General features: G+C 34.8%; 1 protein-coding gene across 9 annotated transcripts in view; it reads right to left on the reverse strand.

Annotated features, from left to right (window-relative positions):
* HMBOX1 (homeobox containing 1) overlaps nucleotides 1-22,043 on the reverse strand; it is a 189,804-nt gene that overhangs the window by 35,071 nt on the left and 132,690 nt on the right. For all 9 annotated transcript variants that reach the window (XM_032332292.1, XM_032332289.1, XM_032332291.1 and 6 more), the window contains exon 6: nucleotides 15,382-15,535. In XM_032332292.1, the coding sequence (XP_032188183.1) occupies nucleotides 15,382-15,535 (154 nt within the window). The remainder of the gene's footprint in view (nucleotides 1-15,381; nucleotides 15,536-22,043) is intronic.

Raw genomic sequence — 22,043 nt, forward strand, 5'->3', positions numbered from 1 at the left:
TGTATCATCATATCATCATAATTCAGCATAATTCAAAGTCAGAAGACTAGGAAAAGGAATGTTCCCTGCAGGTCAGGGTTTTGATGACCGGCAAAACACTAGCACGCTTGCACTGCAGTTGTCTGAGCCACACCCAGTCTGCAGTTAAATATAGAATTTAGTTTCTGGAACTATTGGTCTTTTTAACCTTCACAGTCCAACTATTCACTGAAAAAATTAAAAGTAAAAAGGAGAAAGGAAAGAGACTGAAACCAAAGTCCAAATACTAATAAACTGTCCTGGGAAGAGTTCCAAAATGCAGTAAATACAGGAGAATTAAATTACAGAAGCCTCAAGCAACGTTCTAGAAACACACTTTACAAACTGATTTGTCTCTTCTATGCTGATTCTACCAGGATGTATAACATACTTACATAAAATGTATTTGTGTACTAGATCCATGTCTTTAATTCAGATTATATATCCAGGCTATATAACATATCAGGTTAATAGCAGTTACACCAAATCTGGCGCTACGATTTAATTTTGGTTTGTTATAGTATTGTGGTTGTGATGCTATTTTTGCTCATGAGGAGGTACTTTTATCCTAAGAAGCTATTTTTAGATGCTTAAATTTTGAGGGAAGAGATACTCTCAAGCTAAAATTTTTAATACTGATTCTTTGTTGGGAGAATATTTCGGGTTTATTTTTAAAAGTTAATTTTGGAGACAGACAAAAGTTAAACAACAACAAAAAAATGTTTCCTCGTAATTTCAGAGGGCTCTGGGCTTTAGTAATGATTTTGTTTTATATATTTTTTATTGATATGCATTTTAAATTTATATTTATTTATTTATATCTCACTGAGGATGAAGGTGGAAAGAATTAAGAGGAGCAAAAAACACAGTATAGGAATACTGTTTCCATGAAAAAATAAAACATACAATAGTTTTAATCATAAACAGAGAGGTATTCATTTTGCCTCCACTTTCCTATGCCTGGAATCTAGACACAGATTCATCTTTCAGCTACACTGATGAAAATTAAAAGCAGTAAGTACCCTATATACACAAATATGGCTCCAAAACTATTACTCTTAACCACTATACACTATTGCTTCTACCTGTCACAGCTAGGTGCTCTTACATTTATTCTTGTATCTAAAGTCTTCTCCAAATTGTTTCTTCTCTTTCTATTGTACTTAATTGGGCTGAAAAACCTGTATAAGGAGATTCGATGTATTCTTTTATATATCTTCCTTGAAACCAGAATAGATGAACAGGTCGCATTCCTTTGTGTCCTGGTCATATCCTAATACTCCAGAGCCACATCTGTTTCCACAGCTAAAAGAATACCCTGACCAAACTGCAAAAAGGGTAAAGGAAAGGAAAAAAGAAAAGAGTACATTAGAAGTCTTGCTCCTAGGCCACAAAGCCTCCAACACTTCTGACCATAAACTCAAAAGATGTTTCAAGTCAACTAGATTTATCATCCCTCTAACTCCTATCATCCAGAAGTATCTCCTTCTCTGTCCCCAGCGCTTTGCCTCATATCTAGTGAGTACTTTGTTGAATGAAATGAACCAAAGGATGGTTAGGTTTGTTGAATAAAAACCACATTTGAGTCTGACATTACATTATTTGCACATGCAGCTATTTCTGACATTATGATATAGATATTTTCTGCCCTTGTGAATAGGTAAACTACTGGAGGTAAGCCTCCCTCAGGGCCAGCACAGAGCATACACTATATAAATAAATGACTGAATGAATAAATATTAGTCAATTATCTAATTCTATTTTAACCATTTAAATCTGGTCAGGTCCTCCTTAAACAACTATAACAACAATCTTTCCGATTATGGAAAATTTCAAATCTATATATGTTTGTGGGCTCCTCTGAGTGCTTCCCTCTCCTCATTTAAACAGGAAGCACATCATCATGGGAATGAGGATGCGAGTTTGCAGAGAGAACAAAGTGTGAAATAATTCTTTAGAAGATTGGGAAAGACTGAACCAGGTGGGTTCAGTATACTATGATTGTCTGGCAGAATTAAAGAGCCACTTGAGGTTCATGGTTATGAATTTAAAATGAGATCAGTCCGCAGGGTTTTAAACTTTTCTCCAGCCATAGTTAGCTGCAAAAATGCAAAAACAGTATAAGCAAAAGTGCAAGATAGATTTGACCAGGATTCATTCATACCCGTGGTTTTAACTGTACCTGATGTAATGGTGCCTCCTAAGTCTCCATTTCTAAAGGCACTGAGTTCTCCTAACATCTTGAAGTGAGTTCACAGTCAAAGCTCGAAGTAGAAAGAACTTTAACGGAAAAAGAATACTGGCTCACCACTGGTTATGAGGAAGGCGTTCTACTGTGTGCTTTACAATACAGTGATCTCATAAAACTCTTCTCCTAATAGCAACTCCATTTTATAGAAAACTGAAATTCTTAACATTAAGATGAAGCTGGGACTAAATGGTAAGTCTATATGACTCTGAAGCCCATCCACTTCTTACTATATCATAATACTTAATTCTTCTTTTTAAAATATTGCAGTTGGGGTTAAGAGATGTTGAATGAGGGACGCCTGGGTGGCTCAGTGGGTTAAGCCTCTGCCTTTGGCTCAGGTCACGGTCTCGGGGTCCTGGGATCGAGCCTCGCATCGGGCTCTCTGCTCAGCAGGGAGCCTGCTTCCCCCTTTCACTCTGCCTGCCTCTCTGCCTACTTGTGATCTCTCTCTCTCTGTGTCAAATAAATAAATAAAATCTTAAAAAAAAGAGAGAGAGATGTTTAATGATTTGTCCAAAGTCCAACTATTTTCTAATAGTATAGATTCTGTCTCCCAGAGGAATGTTCTACGAACATCATCAGTATTAAGCTCTCTTTTACACTTTCTGCTTTGTCATCTCTATGTTCCATCTGTGACTAGGTTAGGCTGTTCTTTTCTTCATATTTTTTCTGATACCTATTACTTTCTATCCATTTTGTTTCCCCTTTGCCTTGAAATTACAGCTGGGGTGCTCATCATCCATGCATAGAAACTCTAACGGCCTCCTAGCTGGCCTCCACTTATCCTTCTTCCAATCCATTTACATGGCTAATCATGGCCACTTCCTTTCTCTGAGGCTCTTGTCTATAAACTGTAAATAATAAAAATATATACAGTACAAAATTTTGAAGGTCAATCGTCATACAGAATAATTATCAATAAGATCAATAATTATATAAACTATAAAATCCTACTCAAATGTAAGTTATTTTTGCCTTAAGATATATGAGGGCAGATACTACAGTTTATAATTATTTTAAATTTATTTTCCCTTGGCTCTAGGCATCTGGTATATGTGTTCAAATATATATTTGATTGGCTGACTTCTTGCCTATCTTCCATATTCCCACTAATATTACCTAATGGACCAATCTGATCAGGTACAATCTCCTTTATGAAAAAGCCTGAACACCAAAGCTGTGGGATAATTAAGCACGGTACTTACTTAATTATAGCATGCATAGTATGACTAAGTCTTGTATAATCAAGTAGAGATGCTCTTAATGAAAAACCCTATGTCCCGCCATGGAGAACTTCATGATAATCTAGAATATTCTTTCTCTGATTCTCTAATTAGTGAACTTCTATCATCCATCAAAATGCAGCCAGATTGTCATCATTTTGTTAAACTCTTACTCCTTCCTCTGTTGTTTGCATCTCATGGACCCATACACTCAAGTATTCATCCTTATAACAGCATTTACTCCTCAGTTCTATAATTGCTTATACAGTAGTGCTCCCCCCACGTTTGTGAGGGACTCTATTTCAGGGTAACTAAAGAGTTGATGAGGGAAAGTTCTTCTTTAGGGAGGAATTCAGCTAATTAATGCAGAAGAAATGAAAAAAATTGGAATACAACTGTTAAAAAAACAAAAAGTGACTAGGAAAAAAATCATCAGTGGATGACAAAACAATGGTTTTCAATCTTGGCTGTACTTTAAAATCACTTGGGAACTTTTCAAATATACCTTTATCTATCTATATGTCCCAGTTGGTCAAGGGTAATGTCTCACTGATATTTTTAAAAGCTCCCAGGTGATCCTAATATGCAGCTAAAGTTAAGAATCACTGCCCTCAAACTATTCACTAAATGGGGAACTTTCTAATAAGTGGATCAAGATGACAGCACTGAATCCCATGATTAATCTTATAGTTACTAAAAATGGGACAAGCAGACATAATGTGCATCCTTCTATGATGTACTGTGAAGAACAAAGTAGCAGTTATGTGCCAAAAGAGCTAAATTAGAATCTAATGAGGACTCTAGATCCAACTACCAATCTACAGAAAATATGAGGTCATGTTAAGAGACACATATGAGGATGTAACTGGCCAAACTTAAACTGTGGGAAATTCAATATGACAAATGCCTTAACAGTTTTTTTAAAGATTTTATTTATTTATGTGAGAGAGAGAATGAAAGAGAGAGAGAAAGCATGAGAGGGGAGACGGTCAGAGGGAGAAGCAGAGACCCTGCTGAGTAGGGAGCCTGATGTGGTGGGACTCAATCCCAGGACTCCAGGATCATGACCTGAGCTGAAGGTAGCCGCTTAACCAACTGAGCCACCCAGGGACCTGCCTTAGTGTCTTTAACAAATAAACAGCATTGGGGCACCTGGGTGGCTCAGTGGGTTAAATAAACAGCATGAACAAAAGGTGTGCATGTGTGTGAGGAACCGTTACAAACTAAGAGACCCAAAAGACACAGCCACCAAATGCAGTGTGTAAAAATACATTTGATAAACAGGTAAATGAATGAATGAATGAATGAGTGAGTAAATGAATGCTAATAAAGAAAAAATCCAATCATTATAAATAATAAATTATTAAATCATACACTCTGAAAAGCAGGGTGAGATGTGGGAAAGGATGCAGAAGTAAAATAATCATATGGGAACTAGTGAAATATTTATCTGTTTCTATAACCGTCATATAGAAAGCTTTCTAAAATATTTCAGTGGACTTAATATTTGGTTTTTAATTTATATTTCTCTTTGCCTTATGACTTTGAGTAAAAAGAAAAACAAAAGCAAATCATTATGGGGCAAACATAACCATTATTTTTTCGACTGGGGATGAGATACAGTTGTTCTGTATCAGAGCTGTCTAAAAAAATTTTCTACAATGAGAAATATTCCATATAAAATTTTCTGTGATAGAAATACTGTCTAAAACTATAATCAGCAGCCATATATGACTACTGGACACTTAAAATGTGGCTAGTGTGACTGAGGAACTGAATTTTAAATTTTATTTCATTTTAAGTAATTTAAATTTAAATAGATACTCATCGCCACCATATCAGACCGTGCAGTTCTATTTGATTACAACTCTTCTCTCTACCTGCAATATTTGCTCTTTCCTTATACCTAAGCAACTCTTACCACATCCCATATTATAAGATGTCACACCATGGTGAAACTTTCCTTTCAAACACATATTACTATTACAGTTTTACCTTGATTTTTGTGATTATCTGATTAATGTCTGTGTCTCTAACCTGATTGTAAACTCAAGACTGCAGGAATTATTTACGTTCACGATCACATTGTAGAGTCACACTCATTTACTAAAGAAAATGCTATTATTAGATAACACTCTGTAGTTGAGTTTTTGTGATAATTAAGACTTTTCATTTCTCATAATTCCATGAAGTTTGATCTAAGATTTAGATCCTTAACACACACACACACACACCATATATATATGGTGTGTGTGTGTATGTATATATATATATAGATAGATAGATACATATATATATATATAGAGAGAGAAAACTGTATCATGAACTCCCAAATAAACATTACCAGGCTACAGAAACCATCAACTTATAGTACATTCTTTGTTTTATCCACACCCTTGCCTCTGCCTTTCCACTTTGTGTTACACTGAAGTAAATGAAAGATAACGTATCATTTCATATTATATTTTTCTAAAAGACAAGAACTCTAAATTTTTATAAATGTACCACCAATTACATAAAAGCAACCATTATCATAACTGAAACAAGAATCACCATTTATACAGTGTTCAAATTTCCTCAACTAGTTAATGTATTAAAAAAACTTGAAGAAACTTAGTTATTATGTTCTTAGGGTCTCTCACATCATGAACTTTGTTGATCTGAATTACCCATAGTATGATTTAACAGAACTTTGTTCCATATCTCCTACACACCTGGAGCTGGACATAGAGGCTTGATTTGTTTCAGCTTCAATTTTGTTAGAAAAGCACTCCATGTGGGTGGTGGTATTTACATCCTCCAAGAGGTACATATTGCCTGGTTGTCTTTGTTAACAGCTATTCATGATCATTGTCAGATCTATTATTTCATTAGGAGTTTACAAAATGATGACACTATAATTATATTATTCCTTTTTCATTTATTAGTTGGACATCCTTCATTAAAGAAAGCCTTTTTTGTTCATTAGTGATAAAGTTCATACACAAAACACAATTAAAGGCTCAGTTCTTTCCTTTTACCACTCTGAAATTTAGTTGGTCTCTAACATTTAGTCTCTAACATTCTTTAGGTGTGACCAATAATTTTTTTTTAGTATCTTTATCACATACGGATTTTTAATGAGTTTGCTGGGCTTCAATCTATTACCACTGGTATTACTACTAATGTTCAAATTATTTCCATCTTTGGATAAGGGGAGGCTCTTCAAGTTAGCTCCTGAGTCCTTTTGATGTCACTCACCTATCTATAATGGCTTTCTTGCTTTAACAAGTTCTTGGTCTTATGATGTACATTTCTTGTTCCAAGTCTACAATCAATCCAAGGAGTGTTAATGGTACCTATGACCACAGTCTGGGCCCCAGGCCTCCTTATTTAGGCTGATCGTTGTCTATGGGCTTTTTGAGTAAGTAAAGATGGAAAGTACACCCCTCCTTTTTTTTTTCAAATTCACATTATTATTTCTAATTCACATTCAAGATTTTAGGATTTCCCACCAAAATTATGGCTGGCTTCTCAGCAGAAGTTGACAAGCTGATCCTAAAATTCATATGAAAATACAAAGGATCCAGAATACCTGAAATAATCCTCAAAAAGAAGAAAGTGGAAAATTCTTATATCCAGATTTCAAAATTTACTATCATAAAACAGTAATTATAACAGTGTGGTATATAGATCAATGGAACAGAAGAGAACTGAAGAGTACCCTCAAATTTACAGTCAACTGATTTTTGACAAGGGTGCCAAGAGTAATCACTGGGAAAAGAACAGTTCTTTCAACAGTATGGGAAAACTGGATATCCACATGCAAAAGAATGATGTAGGGTCCCTACCTCACATAATATGCAAAAATTATCTCTAATGGATCAAAGACCTAAATGTAAGAGTTAAAAGTATAAAATGCTTGGGAAAAAAAACACAAAAGTAAATCCCGTGCTTTGATTTAGGCACAACTTTCTTAAATAAGATAATAAAGGTACAAAAAGCAGATGAGAAAATAAACTGCACTTCATGAAAATTAAAAGCTTGCATGCTCCAAAGGTCATCACTGAGAATATGAAAAGACTATCCACAGAATGGGAGAAAATATTTGGAATCCATGTGCATCAGACTGTGTTGTCTGCAAGAGACTCATTTTAGACAAAAAGATACCTCCAGATTGAAAGTGAGGGGATGGAAAACCATGTATCATGCTAATGGACATCAAAAGAAAGTTGGGGTGACAATCCTTATATCAGACAAATTAAATTTTAATCCAAAGACTGCAATAAGAGAAAGATACTATATCACAATTAATGGTCTATCTAACAAGAAGATCTAATAATTATAAATATTTATGCCCCTAACATGGGAGCAGCCAATTATATAAACCAATTAATAACAAAATTAAAGAAACACATCGATAATAATACAGTAATAGTAGGGGACTTAACACCCCACTCACTACAATGGACAAATCATCTACACAGAAGATCAACAAGGAAACAAGGGCTTTGAATGACACACTAGACCAGATGGACTTCACAGGTATATTCAGAGCATTTTTTCCTAAAGTAACAGAATACACATTCTTCTCCAGTGCACTTCGAAAATTCTCCAGAATAGACTACATACTGGGTCACAAATCAGGTCTCAAATGGAACCAAAAGACTGGAATCATTTCCTGCATATTTTTAGACCACAATGCTTTGAAACTTGAACTCAATCACAAGGGGAAATTTGGAAAGAACTCAAAAACATGGCAGCTAAAGAATATCCTACTAAAGAATGAATGGGTCAACCAGGAAATCAAAGAAAATTTTAAAAAATTCATGGAAACGGGGGCACCTGGATGGCTCAGTAGCTTAAGCATCTACCTTCAGCTCAGGTCGTGATCTCAGGGTCCTGGGATCGAACCCTGCATTGGGTTCCTTGCTCAGTGAGGAGCCTGCTTCTCCCTCTCCCTTTATCTGCCACTCTCCCTGCTTGTGCTTGCTTTCTCTCTTTCTGTCAAATAAATATATAAATAAATCTGTTTATGGAAACGAATGAAAATGAAAACACAACTGTTCAAAACCTTTGAGATGTGGGAAGTATACAGCAATACAAGCCTTTCTTAAGAAACAGGAAGGTTCTCAAATATACAACCTAACTCACCTTATACCTAAAGAAGCTGGAGAAAAACAGCAAATAAAGCTAAACTCAGCAGGAGTAGAGAATTAGTAATGATTAGAACAGAAATCAATGAAATCGAAATCAAAAGAACAGTACAAGGGATCAACAAAACCAGGAGCTGGTCCTTTGAAAGAACTAATAAAATTGATAAATCCCTGGCCAGAATTATCAAAAAGAAAAGAAAAGGGCTCAAATAAATAAAATCATGAATGAAAGAGGAAAGATCAAAACGAAAAAATACAAACAATTATAAGAACACATCATGAGCAACTCTATGCCAACAAATTGGACAATCTGGAAGAAATGGATGCATTTCTAGAGTCATATAAACTACCAAAACTGAAACAGGAAGAAACAGAAAACCTGAACAGACCCATAACCAGCAAGGAAGTTGAAGTAGTAATCAAAAACCTCCCCAAAAATAAAAAGTCCAGGACTGGGTGGCTTCCCAAGGGGAATTTCACCAAATATTAAAAGAAGAACTAATACCTAGTAACTAAATCCTAGAAGAGAACACAGGTACCAACCTCTGTGACCTCAACTGCAGCAACTTCTTGCTAGACACATCTCCAAAGGCAAGGGAAACAAAGGCATAACTGAACTATTGGGATTTCATCAAGATAAGAAGTTTTTGCACAGCAAAGAAAACAGTCAACAAAACCAAAAGACAACAGAATGGGAGAAGATATTTGCAAATTATGTATCAGATAAAGGGGTAGTACCAAAAATCTATAAAGAATTTATCCAATTCAACACCCAAAGAACAAATAATCCAATCAAGAAATGGGCAGAAGATATGAACAGACTTTTCTCCACAGAAGATATTCAAATGGCCGACAGACACACGAAATTATGCTCTACATCACATGGCATCAAGGAAATACAAATCAAAACCACAATGAGATACTGCTTCATCACAACAGTCAGAATGACTAAAATTAACAAGTCAGGAGATGACAGATTGGTGAGGATGCAGAGAAAGGGGAACCCTTTTACACTGTTGGTTGGAATGCAAGGTGGTACAGCCCCTTGGAAAACAATATGGCAGTTCCTCAAAAAGTTGAAAATAGAGCTCCCCTATGACCCAGCAATGGCACTGGTAGGTATTTACCCCAAAGATAAAAATGTAGTGATCTGAAGGGGCACTTGCACCCCAACGTTTATAGCCGCAATGTCCACAATAGCCCAGATGTCCATCATTAGATGAATGGATAAAAGAAGACGTGGTCTATATAAATAATGGAATATTAGTCAGCCATTAAAAAATGAAATCTTGCCATTTGCAATGATGTGGATGGAACTAGAGGGTATTATGCTAAACAAAATAAGTCAATCAGAGGAAGACAATTACCATATGATCTCATTTATATGTGGAATTTAAGAAACAAAATAGAGGATCATAGGAAAAGAGAGGAAAAAAATAAAGCAAGATGAAATCAGAGAGGAAGACAAAGCCTAAGAGACTCCGAATCACAGGAAACAAACTGAGCGCTGCTGGAGGGGAGGAGTAGTAGGAGGATGGGGTAACTGGGTGATAGACATTAAGGAGGGCACGTGATGTGATGAGCATTGGGTGTTATGTAAGACTGATGAATCACAGACCTCTACCTCCAAAACTAGTAATGCATTACATATTAATAACTGAATTTAATTTTTTTAAAGATTTTATTTATTTATTTAAAAGAGAGAGAGAGATCACAAGTAGGCAGAGAGGCAGGCAGAGAGAGAAGGGGAAGCAGGCTCCCTGCTGAGCAGAGAGCCTGATGTGGGGCTTGATCCCAGAACCCTGAGATCATGACCTGAGCCCAAGACAGAGGCTTAACCCACTGAGCCACCCAGGCGCCCCCTGAATTTAAATTTTAAAAATTCAATAAATAAATAAAATGTCAAGGTACAAAAAAAAGTATTTGAAACATGTATCTTATAAGGAACCCCTATCTAGAACATATAAAGAATACTTACAAATGAATGTAAAGACAACCCAATTTAAAAAATGAGCAAATGATCTGAATAGACATTTCTCCAAAGATGAAACAGAAATAGCCAATAAGCATATGAAAAGATAATCATCATCACTGGTTAGAGAAATGCAAATAACAACCACAGTGAAAATCTACTTGTTCACATACTAGGAAGATTAGAACCAGTAAGACAGCAAAACAAATGCTGGTGAGAAACTGGAACCATCATATGGTGCTCAATGGAATGTAAAATGGTATATATGCTTTGGAAACTGTCTGGCAGTTTCTGAAAAGGTTGAACACAGTCACCATATGACCCAGCAATTCCGCTTAGTACACAAATTTCATTGATGGCAGCATTACCAATAATAGATAAAAAGTGGAAACAACCCCAAATGTCTAACAATTGATGACTGAATAAATTATGAGTGAATAAATGAATGAAATCATCATAAATAATGAAACAAATATAAATGAAAGAATGAATAAAATATAGCATATCTATAGAATGGACTGTTCTTTGGCAACAAAAAGAAATAGAATACTGAAATGACCTACAACATGGATGAACCCTGATAACATTATACTAAGTGAAAGAAGTGAGTCAAAAACAGCCAGGTTTGTTTGATTCCATTCATATGAAATGTCCAGACTGGCCAAATCTATATACAGGGAAAGCAGATTAATGGTTAGGGTTGGGAAGGATGGGGGAGAAAGGAGGGACTGCTACTGGGTACACGAGTTTTTTGGGGGTTGAAGAGAATATTCTAAAAGTGATTGTGGTGATAGTTGCATAATTGTAAGTACACTAAAAAGCACTGAGTAGTACATTTTAATTAGGTGAACTGTATCTCAATAAGGCTGTTATTAAAAAATACAAACGATAAATTTCTGTATGCACACACATACACAAAAGATTATAGTGATTTACTTATTTTATGTTTATATGTTCTACACTGAAAAACTTGATTCCTAATAACACTATGATTGTCTTACCTATATCTGTATCTACACAAATAAAAATAGTACCTGAATAACATTATCAATATTACCAACATTAGTAAAAGCAAGGTAAGATTTTTTTGTAGTTCTTTTTATTCCTAAGCTATATCCCACCAAGACGCATAGTCAACATACTGTGTTATAAAGCTATTCAACACAGTTCATGAATGTTTAGGTCATACTTTTGTTTCCGTTTAGTTTTTTTTAGGGGTCACCTTACCCCCATTTCAAAGTAATCTTGTTCTATAATTACATAAAATATCTATATGGTTACAATGTGAAAACATGGTATATTTAGACGAGTTGAGCTTCTATTCTTGTTCCCTCCAATCTGTGTTTTTTTCTCTTCTATTGGTAACCATTTTATTTATTTTATGGTGTACTCCTTCATCTTAAAACAAATTATAAGGAAACACATAAATGATAGCCTACTATATACAACTGACACTGCTTTTTTAAACATTATATTCTGAAGATCACTGTATATAAAAAGTATTCATTCTGATGGATAGAAAAATGTGAAAAAGCCTTACAAAATATTTCATAGTGATAGTACAGAAGGACACAGTATGATTTTCATTCTGTAGAAAGGAAAACTCATTCCCTTTGCTGCTGTGTAGCACTCTATTATTTGAGCCTGGGCATTCAACGTATAATTCACTGTAATTTATTCACCTAGTCCACTACTGATAGACACACAGGTTGTACTCAATATTTTGATATTATTGCAAACAGGGATGCTGTACTTACACTTCTGTCAGTTTATCTCTGGGATCATTTTCTAGAAGTGAGAATGCTGAGACAAAGGGCAAATCCGTGGGTAACTGTCCCCCAATACTATCAAATTCCTGTCCATGGAAGTTGTTACACTTTGCATTCCCACAAGCCGTGTATGAGAGTGCCCATTTCCCTACAGCTCAATCAATAAAATAATGTTATGGAACCTTTGGATTTTTGCCAATGTGATAGGAGAAGAATAGTGTCTCAGTATAATTTTAATATACTTCTTTCTCTTACTATGAGTTAAACTGAACATTCTTTTTTATGTTTAAGAGGCATCTGCATTTGTTTTTCTGCAGGTATCTAGTTTCTACAGAGTTAGTGGTCTTCTTTCTCTTTTAAAAGTTGTTTATATATCACAGATAATAATATGAAGCAAATACTTTTTCCAATTTTTCTTTTTCTTTTTTATTTTTACCTTGTTTATAGATATTTTTCTCCCCAAAGCTTTTCTTTTAATGTAAATAATCAAATTTATCGATCCTTTCCCATATTTTGGATTTTGAGTTCTAGTTAGGAAAAATTTTACCATTTCCAGGGGACCTGTATTTTCTTCTATTATTTTATACGGATTCACTTTTTTTGATTCATTCGAAACTTGTTTGGTGTATGGTATGAAGAATGAATAATTTTTGACTTATACTAATATATTTGAGTAAGCCTACAAGTTTGCTGGCTTTATAGTCTATGCATGTGTATTTATCCACCAATTCAGTGTACTGAAAAACATCATGCATTGCCAGAGAATTTTATATTCCATGTTAGAAAATAAAAAGTTCCACTTTCACAGAATGAAATCATACCATGATCTACTGCTATTAAAATACTCTGAGAGGCTTTTGCATTTTTGCAACTACTGGAATAAACTACATACTTTCTTACTGGTTGAGCCACGTAAGATAAAATAAAACCAAAGATAACCAATTCCTGGATTAAAGGCATTTATTAATTAAAATGAAGGTTAAAAGGTGAAAATTAAGATTAAATGAGAGTTTTACACAGGGTAAGTGCTCATATCTTTTTTCTTTTTAAAGTGGGCTCCATGCTAGCCACGTGGGGCTGGGCTTGAACTCAAAACCCTGAGATCAAGACTGGAGCCAAGATCAAGAGTCACTGGCAGCCTCAATATCTTTGTAACTGATATTTGATCAGTGTGATTCTGTGGGCACTTTGGTTGCTTTGGAAACGAGGTTCAATTTTGAAAATGTATTAGGAATATCACCTTTCATTATTAATATTATCAATTTTAACATTAATCTGATCTCATACTGACATTATGTGATAAATGTGTATTGGTATCGTCATGAAAAAATTAAATGGCAGAATCAGTAGCAAAATCAGAACTTAAAACCAAAGCTTGTTTTGTACCTGGGTGGAAAATAGATAATGCTGCAAATAATTTAAGATTGATATTATTTAAATTCATTTCTGTTATATAGTAAGTTCTGAAGAAATTTTCTGAAACAATCACAGTTTCTAACAGAGAAAAATAAAGCAGATTTTAAATGTCAGGGCTCTGGGACGAAAAAGTCTTACTCTTCTACTTTAACTGCTTAAGCATATAAGGATTCATTATTCAATGAATGGCCTCTACTAGAACTTACAATAAAGAAACTAAGGAAAGCAACATATAACATCAATGAATAATCTACAGTCTCTTTAAGCAAACTTTTTAATTTCAACCAAATCACAAGAACAAAAACCCAGGCCTCAACTTTTACATTTTCAATCTCTGTCTACTTCAGGTAGTGATGTCTAATGAGCTGGGAGATAATCAGAAAAGAGGCAGAAAGAGAGATGGCAAAAGTCCCGGATGACATATGGTTCACCAGTAGCTACTGAAAAACTTCATTTTATAGATGATGAAGTTACTGCTCAGAGTTGTGACCTGTACAAAGTTGCATAGCTGGTTAAACGCCAAAGCCAAACCAGGGTTTCAGGTCTTTGACTCTATAAGTCAAATGCTCTTTCCAGTTTGCCATTCGACAAGTCATATTAGATAACTGGGGAAAAAAGTGAAACTGGTTCAATGTAAATATGTATTTTATGTTACCTTAGAAGTTAAACCCAGTTTTAAACATTCAATTCCATTCTTTTCCATTATTTAAATTATTGAGAAATCTCAATATGAAAATCCAATTGTTTTTACCCTTGCCTAATATATTCTTTTTCTCTATATTTAATCTTAGGAAGTAAATACTTTTCTTTTTTTTTTAAATTTATTTATTTAATTTTTTATTTTTTATAAACATATATTTTTATCCCCAGGGGTACAGGTCTGTGAATCACCAGGTTAAGTAAATACTTTTCTAACAGAAAACATTACCTTATTGAATATAAAACTCTTCATTGAAACAAAATTCCATACACATTACTTATAGGTAGGAGACTAAAAGGGTAATTCTACTACAGGATCACCCTAAATATACTGAACACTTAATAATCATATTTAATTAATTTATACTATTTCAGATAGGAAAACTGAAGCTAAGGCCTAATTCCGGTCTAAAACATACTGAGTACTTACTATGGATCAGATACTGGTACTAGAGTCAAAAGATAAATTACCAAATCAAAGTAAAAACATGTATTTCGAACCCTTGGGACTAAGCTTATTTAAGCCACACTCCTGATTGAAAGAAGTAAAATTTTAGTGGACTCTTATGTAAGTATTCAATATTTTTGATGAAAATAAGACTTTGAAGAGTGTTTCTAAAATACAATATAAAGATTTAAATTAAAAAATTCTTCTAAAGTTTCTGAAATTACTGAGAACACTATTAAGTTATATTCACAGATGCTAAGTCCAGTTTTTGACTTCTCAATGGTAAGATCATCTTATTTCAATAATATACATTTATAATATTCCAAAATACATTTAGAGATAGAACCTAGATCCCAAATTACTTGTCTGAAATGAAACTGTCCCAAATCTATCTAAGGTTTCTCTCTTTCCTAAGGTTGGGAGATTGCTCATGGGAAAGGACACATGTACCTTTCCATTACAGCCAGGCACTCCTTTCTCCAGGTAAATCGACTCCCTCGTCGTAGTCGGAAGGTGCCAGATGTGGCAGAGACTGGGGGAGGTGTTTGTCTCCACTCTGGGTCCTCTATTGGAATGGGGGCTGGTCTCATACTTAGTGTAGCCCCTGAAATAAACAAGACATTTTTAGCAAATATCTTGCAATTTACTAAAACCAATGACAAATATAATCATGAACTCGACAACAATAAATTTTTGTCCTTCCATTGGAAACTGCAAGCCAAATACATTTGATATTTACATTTAAAAAAAAAAAAAAAGTTCCCTGGGCCTCTCACAGTGCCTGCCCCATGCCAGTGCAAACTGTTGCCTTGAAACCATTGCCTACTCTTTATGCCACAGGCTATGGGTACTGAAGCAGTTTGCAGTTTGGGGGAAAAATAATTGACCCAAACAAAAATCCAAAGGGACAAAAACTTTTCCTTAAAAAGTTTATCATTAATTACTTTAAAATGTCTTTTTTGGGGGGGGGGGGGTCACTTGTCTTTTATCTTTGTTTATGTCATCTTTTGAAACTAAGCCCAAAATCTCTCTTTAGGGAAAAAGGGAAGTATGGTCTTTGGACCAATGACAACTTAGAGTACCTTCTGAAAAATCTTTCTTGAAATTTCTGACAGTTTTAACTCTTTTGAACAATATATACTATATGATCAGAACTTTTCATTACCATTCAAAGGACTCTTCTTACTAAGAAAATGGAGCCGTTAAAGAATGTATGCAGATAGGAGATGAATTTAAAATAACCCTAATTGTTGTAAACTCTCAAAGAAAAAAAAGTCAAATGTCGCATCAAAGACAGTAAATAGTATTTGACATTATTTTAGTCTACTAGTTAACTAAAGTCAGATCTCCATAGGTCTACTACGTGTAAAAGCTATACTGTTTTCTGTTACCTCCTGAATGTAATAAAAGCAATGGGGGGAAATGTAATTAGGAATTTTATTAATTTAGACTAGCCTTTTCTCAAACAATGAACTGCTGATGACATATGTATTCATTAGTTCACCATTCATCAACACCCCCCCCCCACTTTTTTTTGGCTTGCTCTAGGTTAGAAGCTAGGGGGGAAAAAACCCAAAAAACAAAACAAAAAACAAAAAACCCAACATTGTCTCTGACCTCTGTAGACTTATTTCAAAGTATTTAAATATAACTTGGTATGTGTTCACAGACTTCAGTCCCTGGATTTCCCACTGTTCCTTCATTCTGTATATTGTTAAATTCATCTTCCCAAAGCATAATTATGATCATAGCATTCCACTGACCAAAAGCCTTGAAAAAGTTCCCACAGCCTATGGAATAAAATATAAACTCTTAACATTGACCTAGAAAGACAGGTTAGAAATTGTTAGAATTATGTGGAATAATGCACATATTAATAAATATGTATTTATTTCTTCATAACAAGAATCATACCTTATTTATTGTACCTTGTAATTAATACCTTGGGTAGTATTTCTACCTTACTACATATAGATCTCTTTGTAGATCCCCCCCTAATAGCTACATATATATAATCTGTTATTTATAATCTGTTATATAGAGGCCCAATATTTTAACAAATCCTGATCTTCCTCTCCAAACCTGTTGTCTTGCAGCCCTTTCCATCTGAGTAAATGGCATCTCTATTTTTGAAATTGCTTGACTCAAAATTCTCAGATTTATCTTTGACCTCTTTATTTCTCCTACATAACATATATCTAGACCATAGCAAACCCTGTTAATTTTATCTTCAAAGTATATCCAGAATCAGGTCCGTTTATATTACTTCACTTAGCTTTAGAATAAGCCAGCATCAACTCTGTAAAGCTTAACTTTCTGGAAAGGTTCCAAACATGGCCCTTCATAATAAGTCACACCTCCTGGTAAACATGCTCTTGAATTCTAAGCTGGTCCTATGACATGTTTTGACAGCAGAAAATGGAAACAGTTTGAAGCTAGGTCATAAGACCCTTTGCAGCTTCTAACTAGATCTTCTGTAACGCTGGTTCTGGGGGAAGCAAGTTGCCATATAAGAAGTATGACTAACCTGAGACTACAATACTGTAAGGAAGCCCATGTTAGCTACATGGAGTGAAAGATGCCCAGCCAACCCCCAGGTGCCAAAGTTGAGGGGAACAAAGCCATTCTGGGTATTCCGGTCACAGCAGAAACCATGTAGAAAACTGTATAACCCAGCAGATGGAGAAATAAGGCCCTAGGCATACACTACCAATACAGCCATGTGGTAGTTAGCCCCCAAGATGGTTACAAAGAATCCTTGCCCCTGGTATTCACCCTGTTGTGTAGTTTCTTCCCATACGATATACCAGGATTAGTGTGTGTGTGACCAATAACATGTGGAAGAAGTGATGATACGTCACTTTTGCCATTAGATTACAGACTACACCATGGTGTCTGTTCTAGATCCTCTATCTCTTAGATCACTTGCTCAGGGGAAAAACAGGTGGCAAATTGTAAGGACACCCAGGGAGTCCATGTGAGAGAACTTGAAATCCCTGGCAACAGGCAGGAAGGAAACTGGGGCCTGCCAACACTCAATGGTAGCGGTCAGTGGCAGATTGTCCAGGGTCTCACAGCTCGACTACAACCTTATGAGAACTCTGAGCAGAACCATCTCAGCTAAGCCACTCCTGGATTTGCCACCCACAGAAATTGTGAGATAATAAATGTTTGCTGTTTTTAGCTGCTCAGTTGTAGGGTAATATGTTGCACAATCATATAAAACAAATATGAGATATTATAACCATCTCCAGTTGTTTATTTCCCCACATTCCCCAACATACTGAGTACTATGAGTATTATTCTTCACATTTATAAATTAGGCAGGCAAAAAAATTTCTTTTAATATAGAGATTTCACTATTGGTAAAATAGTATCTTTTGTTTACTGAACTTTATGTATCTTTTCTTGTGAATTTGTATCTTTTGTCTTTTCTTTTGAGTTATTTATCTTACTGGTGTATTGAAACAATACCAATTGCTAGTCACACAGATTGCAACTTTTTTTCCAGTTTGTCTTTTTATTTATGGTGTGCTTTCTGATCTTAAATTTTATGTAGGCACATTTGTCACCCTCTTCTTTTGTGGTCAATATGCTTTGTATCATTCAGAATATTTTTATAGTTTTCTTATTGTTTAAACCCTTAATAGAGACATGATTTCCTATTGTATATGATGTAAAGTAATTATTTAACTTCTTAATTATTAACTTCTTCCTCAAATGGACAAGTATGTCATCACACAATGCTTTAGAGATTCATGGCTTAAATGTATGGCAGACTATGGCCAGCTGCCATAGTTTTAAATAAAGTTTTACCGGAACATAGCCATACTCACTCATTTACATGTTGAATTTATAACAAAGTTTTACATATACATTGCATTTGCATCAAAGTTAACAAAGTTTAGGCATAAGGAGAAAATAGAGGGTTGGAGGATTTCAAAGTCTTTGTTTTGGTGCTTTTCTAAATGCAAGCAGGAATTTCAGCATAATAAGGGCTCTGGAATCTACCTAAGTTACATTATGTAAATTTTGCTCACTAGTGATGATAAGAGGTCCAAAGCAGAGCCAAGCAGATATCATTGCTGAACAAGACAGAGGTAAAAACAGATTGGGCAAGGCAGTAGGTCCCCTCATTCAAAGCCTGGTTTCTGTTAAAAGGATATTTTTAGGGCTTTAGTGGGTGAAGGATAGGGAATAGGTGAGTAAATTATAATTAGTAGGTTACACTGTAACTATGGCATCTTTTCTTAGTTAAGGGATAAACAGATATAAATAAAAGAATACAAAGAATCTTAATCATGGTAGTGGGATTTATTGGTCATGTAACTATTTTTCTTTATAATATTCTGTATTATACAGTTTTTCTATACAAAGGAAATTTAGGTGAAATAAATTACTTTAAAATACTTCAAAAGAAATCAAGGAAACTTATGCACAGATGGGTGGAAACTCAGTAATTTCAAACTCGTAAACATACTGAATTTGAAACATAATATTATCACATTACTTTTGAGGGTTTTTTTCCCTTGCTCCTTTTTCTTTTTCAATGTAGCAGTATTTAAAAATAGCACAAGCAGCATTCTGGAAACACTCCAATAAACACAGATTTGTTCTAGAACCCTTAGTTAATCTTGCTCTAGTTAAAGCGATAGAGAGCAATGAATAATCCAAGAATGGGTTCAAAATTATACAATCTGACAGAAAAATACAAAGATACTAGAATACAGAAACAATGTAACTTTAAACCCCTCTGAAATAAAATACAGGATTTCTGGATTGGCTACGAAGAACCCACTTTTTGTTTCTCCTTACAGTAATTTTCCTTCCAGAAACATTTTTTTCCCCATCTTGTATCTGGGCTCTCATTAAGAACAAAACTTTGCACATTAATCCAGCAACTCTAAACTCAAGAGGAAAAAAGTCTTTTCCTAATTTGCTGATAGATTTCTAATTTTGATAAATGTTCTCTTTGCATATATGATAATTTTCCTATCAGGTTTACTTCTGAGTGAGCCTTTGCCAGTCAACTAACAGAATATGACTACAAGCATGTCATTACTATCCTGTTCACAGAAATTAGCTTCTCCAAAAGTAATTTTTCATCATCCCCTATGTCACACACATGATTTCCCTGAGGTTCTGACACTCGGCAATAGTGAAGGGAGGAGGCTTTACTTCTGATCTCCAAATTTACTTCATATGTTTGCTGTATGAGCCTCCTGGCAAACTTTATTTGTTTAATTTAGAAATAGGCAGAATCAGTGCCATGAGCCAAGAGGAACTCAGCAAACCCTGTCTGCTATAGTAATGTTTAAATTAGACAAGGGAAAAGACTGCTGAGCTTAATTTGATTAAATAAAGGGGTTTCTGATGTCAACCATGCTGAATTTAGTACCCATTTCTTTTAAAAAATGGGCATTTTCTTGTAAATGTTTTCATAAGAAACAAGACAAATGTATTTGATCAGTTTCCATCAGTCTATTTTATTCATACTCCTTGGCAGGCTTTGGGGTATGCTGGGAAATTCTAATGATGGGTCTGTTTATCAGAGAACTACAATGTATCTATTGGATTATCAGTAAAAATAACCTAAATACCACTCTATTATTTTTCTTGCTGAGTTCACTTAAAGAGAGAGAGAAAAAAAATCCTGCATCTAAATAGATCCAGAGTGAAGAGGTTGAGAAATAGAAGAACTTCAATGACGATATACAGAGAGAAAAGCACTGAGCCCAAGAATAGAGATAGAGAATGTAGAAACATTTTTTAATTTGTTTTCTAAATACTTACATTTAGAGAAAAGAAAAAAAGTACTTTTTCGTTTTGTGATTTTCCTTAATTTTGCATTTCCCCCCCAGAATATAGCAATGGGACGGTACCATTTACATTTATTCCAATGAGCAAGCAAAATTTGTGAAATAAAATTACTGCCTATTAATAAGGAGGTCTGAACCACGTAAACCTAGGTTTTTCAGTTTTTTTATATCTTGAAAGCTGTTAACAAAGCAGATTAATTTCATTTCTGCCTCTCTCTCATTCCTTCCATTCCTTCTTTCCCTTCTCCCTCCCTTTCTCCTTTCCATGAAACTTTATACGTACCTTTTGAATACATAGTGGAAGTACAAAATTCATAAAGACACAAAAGGTTATACAGTTAACAATCTCCCTGCCATCTTGTATTCCCAGTCTCTCAAAGCTTCTACAGAGCCTTCCTTAGCTCCAAATACAGTCTGCTAGAGATGTTCTAATGTTTACATGAGCATATACATGTATGTGTTCCTTCTATGTAAATGACAGTATACTGGATCTATTGTTTTGCACCTTACTTTATTCCCTTATGAATTTGATATTACTACATATAAATTCAATTCATATAAAACCCTCCTTTAAAAAAATATCTATATAGCCTCCATACTGTTCCATTGTACAGACATATCATTTATTTAACTGGTTTGTGACTGAGGGACATTAGGCAGATTCCAATCACTTCTGCACTGACCTGCAAGGAAGATTCTCATGTACTATAAGCACCTAATGACTGTATAAGCTATTTTTAGGTGCTAACATAATTTTAGTTCATCAAGATGATCCAAACAGAAGAACTGTTTCAAAGTATCCATGGAGAAGAAACAATACAATTCTTTAGCTAAAATCAAAGGTTATTTTATTTTTTAAAAATTTATTTATTTATTTGACAGAGAGCGAGAGAGAACACAAGCAGGCAGGAGACATAGGGAGAGGCAGACTCCCTGCCAAGCAGGAGCCTGAAATGGGGCTCGATCCCAGGACCTTGGGATCATGACTTGAGCCAAAGGCAGAGGGTCAACCAATTGAGCCACCCAGGCACCCCTCAAAGGTTATTTTAAAGTCAACAAAGCCTCACTTAGAAAGAATTCTATCAAATTAGGTCTTACAATAAAGGTAAAAATGCAAGGAGTAACTTCTAAACATTAAATTTTAGTCACTAATATCTGATTACTGTTGATGCTATGAAAACTACCAACTGACAATTACAAATTATCATCTTCTCTTCAGCTAACATGTCCTATAGAACCCTTACGGACTTGGTTTACAAATAAAAAACAGAAAGTCCTTTAAAAAAAGATAAT

The sequence above is a fragment of the Mustela erminea genome, chromosome 2 (assembly GCF_009829155.1).
Source record: "Mustela erminea isolate mMusErm1 chromosome 2, mMusErm1.Pri, whole genome shotgun sequence".
Taxonomy (NCBI): domain Eukaryota; kingdom Metazoa; phylum Chordata; class Mammalia; order Carnivora; family Mustelidae; genus Mustela; species Mustela erminea.